At 52.0% G+C, this 6,147-nt stretch overlaps 1 protein-coding gene across 1 annotated transcript; it reads left to right on the top strand.

The window, feature by feature from the left end:
- The first annotated feature begins 300 nt into the window (after positions 1-300).
- NKX2-6 (NK2 homeobox 6) lies at positions 301-4,055 on the top strand. Its single transcript, XM_037495746.1, has 2 exons — positions 301-580; positions 3,430-4,055. The coding sequence occupies exons 1-2, from the start codon at positions 301-303 to the stop codon at positions 4,053-4,055; spliced, it is 906 nt and encodes a 301-aa protein (XP_037351643.1).
- The last annotated feature ends 2,092 nt before the right edge of the window (positions 4,056-6,147 follow it).

Below are 6,147 nucleotides of genomic sequence, written 5' to 3'. Positions count from 1 at the left end.
AGGCTCCCGGGCAGATGACGGGAGACGAAAGGAATTAGAAGGACCCGGGAAGAAAGCGCTCCGGGGGGGAAGGTAGCTGGCACGTGGTTTCTGCGTGAACCAATGGCGGCCTGCGATTTCATCGCTAGGTCCCGGTCACCCAGCGGGCAGGGATGGCCCAAAGGAAGGTGCAGGCAAGGGAGCTGGGCGTCCGTCCCAAAGCCTGGGTCGGCTGCATCCGTGGAGAGCAGACTGGAAGCTCCGGGCACCGCGCCTCGTGGAAACCCAGGACTCCCCACCCGCTCCCCCTCCGCATTCGGGATGCTTCTGAGCCCTGGCACCTCCACCCCCTTTTCGGTCAATGACATCCTAAGGTTGGAACTCGAGCAGATTGGGCCCCAGGTCTTGCCACTTCAGGGAGCGCGAGGCAGCCAAGAGAATTCTCAGTATTTGCGATTGAATCCAGAACCAGGAGGGTCAGAGTTTCACAACTGCGGTAGCAGCAGCAGCAGCAGCAACAGAAGGCAAGACCAGTCTGAACCCCCTGCATGTCCCGGTGGTGTAACAGAGATGAATGAGCAGCAGCCGGTGGGCGAGCCACGTGAGTATAAGCTCTGGGTCTTAGCTCCTACCTGGAGATGAAGGGGAGCAGCGCAAGGGACAAACGCTGTAGTTGGTGCATGAGGCAAACGCAACTCCTTGTCTTCTGACTCTGAGGTTTAGGCCCATCTTCCCTCACTGGAAAGTCCAAAAAACAGGCCTCTCAGCCTCTTCTATTGCCCTCTTCAGACACCCAGTGTACTTCACTCATCTCTAATGAAAATAAGGTCCTGAATCTAAGGGGTTCACTGTTGCCACAGCCTGTCCTCTGACTCCCACACAAATGCAGCGCCCATGCTTACAGTTCCCAGGAACCCCAGCTTCTCTTGCTTACAGTATCTTAGCAGCATCTCATCACTACCACCCTTCCCTGCCATTTCTGAGACTCTCTAAATTGTCCCCCAAAAGTGAAGCCACCAAAGGAGCTGGGCCCTTTGGAAGTCAATCCAGGCCAGCTCTTCCCTGGAGCTTGCAGAGAGACCTGGCTGGCCTAATCGTCCTTCTTTCTTACAAGGAGAAGTAGCAAGGTGACTTGGGGGAAGGGGTTGAGTCCCTGGGCTTGGAGGACCCTATGATGACCACCAGCATCCATCGCCTGGGAGCTTGGCAAGGGCTGCAAAGCTTTTGGCTGCTCAAAGAGGCAACTCTGGTGGGGTCCAGTATCCTGGTCTCCAACAGGAGCAACCTCCTGTGCTGTAGGAGAGGCCCAACCCTTGCGTCCCACTGGCTAGATGGGCATGGGTCAGTGGGGAGTGGTGTTCAGTTGACTCCAACAACCTGGGAAGCTTTGGCGGCAGAGACCTGGAAAAGACCTGGAAAAGTCTTATCCCACCAATCCTCTGTGCCTCCATCCGGAGCCTCCAGGCCAACTGCCCCCAGACCTCTCCAAGCATCTAGGGGTGGGTGGGTTGGGGCTTAGGGGGCCTTTCTCTCTGGCTATGCAGAGTCCCTCCATCCAAGGCACAAAATAACCAAATAAATGAAACAAAGAGGCTAGCTGCAGTTCAATCTTCTATTTTCAGGCCAGTTAGTTACTGGCTCCAGGAGCCTGGAGGATATTAAACTTTTCCTTGCCCTTGAAGAAGCCTGTGGAGTTTTTCTGCATCAGACTCTAAATACTGCGAGCCCCGGGCAGCTGAGCAGACAAATCCATTTTCAGTTGGGCACCAAGAAGGGTCCTGCTTCTCTAACCACAGTTCTCACCTCACAGCTAAACACTGATGGGAGAGCTTTCCCTTTCTGCTGGAAATCCCTGGCTTGTGTGTCCCCTATGGGGAGAAGGGGTAGCTCAGTGCTCAAAGAACCAAGCCCAGGCAGGGGAGCAGCGATCAATGCCAGGAGAGGACAGTCCTGAGGAACTCCAAACTCTGCAAGCTTCATCCTTTCTGATCCACCCACCTTGCTTTCAGGAATGCTGGGGAGAGTACTGCGACTAGGGGTACCAGAGGTTCTGGCCTGTGCTGGAGTGCAAAGCAGGCCCTCCCTTCTGCATCTTTGGCAACTTCAATTTGTTACAGGGTGTCACCGGAGGTCAGTTGTTACTTTTCTATTTGCAAGAAAAACCTCTGCAATATTTTTTTTTCCTCTTTGAGAGGCAACATGTCCTCAGTTTCTCTGTGTAGAGACTTTTCTGAAGGAAGATTTTATTTCTTTAAACTTTGAATACCAAATAGCCCCAGGAGACTATGCCAATGAGGATGGGGATTTGGAATCGTGTTCCAAGCTGGCTCTAATTAGGTTTGTCCTCCAGCCTTACCGAGAGCTTGCATCCCTTCCACATTTCTGGTTTTCTCCTGGCATGAGTTTTCATAAAAACGCAACGCCTCCTCTCCACCCACCCTTGGATTAATACAGTGCAAGTCAAAATAAGGAGCGGTGGGGACATAGGAAGAAGAAGCAGCATCTTGCAGGATTCCTGATTCTGGGACTGCATCGGCAGCTGGGGTCTCCGCCAGTTTTAACCCACCCACTCCAGGGCCCCAGGTGGTCCCCCAGGGGCTGCCCCCAGGGGAGAGGAAGTCAGAGCTAGGCCAATGGCCACCTGCTTTCCGGGAGATGCCACAGGAGCACAAGATGATTTTTTTAAAAAGCCAAATATGAATACCAATTTTATATGTTCCTCCTAGACAACTTCATTTTCTGGGCTCAGGAGTCAGAAAATATTTCATTTTGTTAATTTGGACTATAGTCTCACATCCATGGAAGGAGGAAATGATTCCCTGGGGCCGATGGAACACTTGAATACCCAAGACAAAGTTGTGTTTAAAGATAGGGTGAAGGTGGGGGACTCGCTCCTGGGTGTGGAACCCAGTACTCCATGATGGGCACAGGGCCACGAGGGGTAACCAGGCAAACAGGAATCTCCCAGCAAACAAGTCACCAATACCCTCACCCCCTCTCCTCCACACAGACCTCATTAAAAGTCAGCCCCCAGGTGACTGGTAAATCCCCACAGTCACACTTGATCCTTACAGCAAAAGCCTCCCCAAACTTGATTACACTCCGCGATTAGAATCATAGCGACCCGGCCTCCTACCCCCTCGCCTATACACACTCATCTAAAGAAGAAAATGAAACTGCCTTCGACTAGACCTAAAGTCTACCTTTTAGGACAGGACTGTACTCAGAAGCCTCGGAGTCACAATTTGCAAATGTGCCAGCAGGCACAAAGGCTACAAAGCTTGGGGTATGGGAACATTCAGACCCGCCTAGGACCTGGATGAGGGGTCAGCAGAAAGGCCAGCAGGGGCTCCGCTGAAGGCCAGCAGGGACTGTTGCTTTTTGAAGTGTAAGAATTGCTCAGGTGAGCTTTAAGGTGGGCGCTGACGATATTCCTTCCTGTGCTTTTAGAGCCTGGCCTTAGCGCAGCCTTGTCCCTCCCCGGCGGGACCGGGGTGCCCGAGCACTCGGATGGCACCAGCGGCGACGGCGCGCGGGGCGACCCCGCGGAGCAGCCGAGAGCGCGGCCCCGGCGGAAGCCGCGCGTGCTCTTTTCCCAGGCGCAGGTGCTGGAGCTGGAAAGGCGCTTCAAGCAGCAGCGGTACCTGTCGGCGCCCGAGCGAGAGCACCTGGCCAGCGCGCTGCAGCTCACGTCTACGCAAGTCAAGATCTGGTTCCAGAACCGGCGCTACAAGTGCAAGCGCCAGCGCCAGGACAAGTCTCTGGAACTGGCGGGCCATCCCCTAGCGCCGCGCCGGGTGGCGGTGCCCGTGCTGGTGCGGGATGGCAAGCCCTGCCTGGCCCCGGGCGCACCCGCCTTCCCGAGTCCCTACGGCGCAGTCGGGGCGCCGTACTCTTGCTGCGGCGGCTTTGCCAGCGCTTCGTACCGCGGGGGCTACAGCGGCAGCTACGCGGGCGCGCCCCCGGGACCTGCACAGCCTGCGCCTTTGGCCAGCGCCCGCTTCGGAGGAAGCAGTCAGAGCACCAGCCCCCAGGACCACCTGCCCGCCACGCTGCAGGGTGTCAGGGCCTGGTGAGGACCCTGGCTCAGGCTTTCTGCAAGGCCGGGAGCTTCGTTCGTCCAGCCTGGGCTTATGGGTCCCTGCGAGGGGTAAGGGGTTGCTGTAGTGGAGGGAACTGGCGATCCTAAGGCGAGTGTCTTCCCGTCGATCCTTCTGGGACTGCGAACTGCCGCCGTGGAGCCACCCCGCCGAAGGTCCTGGGGTCATTCTGCCCCGAGAGGCAAGCTGGGGACTACACCAGCCTCCCGCGGAGCAGTCGCTGCAAAGGGAAGGCGAGGTGGCTGCAGTGTCCTTATCCAGAGCAGTCCCAACGCCTCAAACCCAGAGAAGTCTTTTAATTTGTGGGCAGCAGTCGAAAAAAGGTATTGGGGGCTGAAGGAGGGGTGTTCTAGAGGACCTCGACCCTTCAATTAAAGGCCTGGGGGTGGGAGAGGGCTGAGAAAGACAGGAGGAATGACTAGGGGGTCGTAGAGCTGGGAATAGAATGACTGGGGGTCAGAAAGAGGCACAATTTGGGGAACCACATCCCCCTGGGGGGTTTAAAGTCCCCTACCCACCTCCAACAGATGCGTCCCGGGGTCTCAGCATTAACCCGATGGAGCACCCTTTCCTGGAGCCACAATTGCTCTCGGGAAGGTAAACTCCTCACATCCTGGCTCTCCGCTTCCCTGTCACTGCATTTCATCTCCTGTATGCACTTCAGCATCTGAGTAAATACACTAAATATACTTGTGCGTGCTTGCGTGTGTGGTTCATTAGAATTTATCCACTCCTCTCTTGCTTGCTCTAAACAACTTCAAATTAACGTAAAAGTGAAACCCAGATGTTCTGAGATCTCAGCGTACAAAGGATTCCTTAGGAAGCAAAGGGGACCCCACCAGAAGAGGGTTACCTGATTTCTTCTCTACTCCTTCCCCTTTTAGATTCTTTCAGAACACAATGGGTTTCTAAATTTCGCTTCAGGAAAGGAGGCCCCCAGGTTGCCATAAATCCTAAAGTTAAGGATAAGAAGACTGAACTTAGGGGGAAACTTAGGGGAACATTGACACCCTGCCCCAAAATGTCAGAAGTCATGAAAACTGAAGATTGAAAAGAAACTAATTTTATTAATGGGAGCTCAGGGTCAAAGGGGAAATTTGTCTTTGGCAGCACCTAATAGGAAAATTGGGGTTCCTGCTGTTTCCTGCGTTGTATTTTTAAACAGCAGAAGTTCTGCCACTTCGACCCCTAGATCATTAACTTGTCAAAAGTTAAATTTTGTTACTCAATAAATTATAATATTTAATTAAAATGTACTGGACCTGCATTTTCTCATTTCTAAATATGCCCTGGTGTGGTAAACAGAGGCTGCTTGGTTCTATGTAAAGTAGACCTGACTATCAACACCTTCTACCTCTTAAAGTTTACGTGTTTAGAGAAAAGAGTAGTTGTTCATATTTTCCTTATTACCATTTCCTTAGATTTTTCTCTTAATTTTCATCCTTTCGTTACTCCATTTTCACTGTTTATAGAACTGCATTTAGAAATGCAATCAGTGCTGTGCCCTGAGATTTAAAAATTATGTATATCTTAAATTTGGAAATACGAATATCTATTGACTGGTCAATAAAATGAAAATTAATAAATAGAGACTACAGTTAAAATCACCTTCATAAGTAAAGTGTCCTCATCCTTCTTTCACATTGGGGCAGATGCCTGACAAGAAGTTACCCCAGGACTGGTGGTAGATTCATGACAGTGGGTTTTAGTTCAGCGCTGCCACCAAGGAACCATCTGCCTGACGCTCAGTGGTTAAGTGAGTTGTATTCAATTTTTCCAAGATCAGATTCTAAAATACTAGAGGTTAAGTTTTTAACATCCTTTGTTCTTTGGATAAGGAAATTCTTTATGCTAGAAATGTAGATCATTGTGTTCACAAAATGTTTGGCACCAAGTAGGAACTTAATAAATGCTATTTCCTTCACTCTCTACCCACTTTTGATACAGAAAAGGAACCGAAGAAGCAGTTGCCAGATAAGTGATGTTCTGAATAGGCCCAGCCTCCCATGATCTTTGCAGTATGCGGGAAAGCACTGGCGGAGGAGCCACGGCTGTGTGGAGGCCAAGT

The sequence above is a fragment of the Talpa occidentalis genome, unplaced genomic scaffold (assembly GCF_014898055.3).
Source record: "Talpa occidentalis isolate TD23 unplaced genomic scaffold, MPIMG_talOcc4v2.1 talOcc4.8, whole genome shotgun sequence".
Taxonomy (NCBI): Eukaryota; Metazoa; Chordata; class Mammalia; order Eulipotyphla; family Talpidae; genus Talpa; species Talpa occidentalis.
Note: the sequence above shows the minus strand (reverse complement) of the source record. Positions and strands in the feature narration are given on the sequence as shown.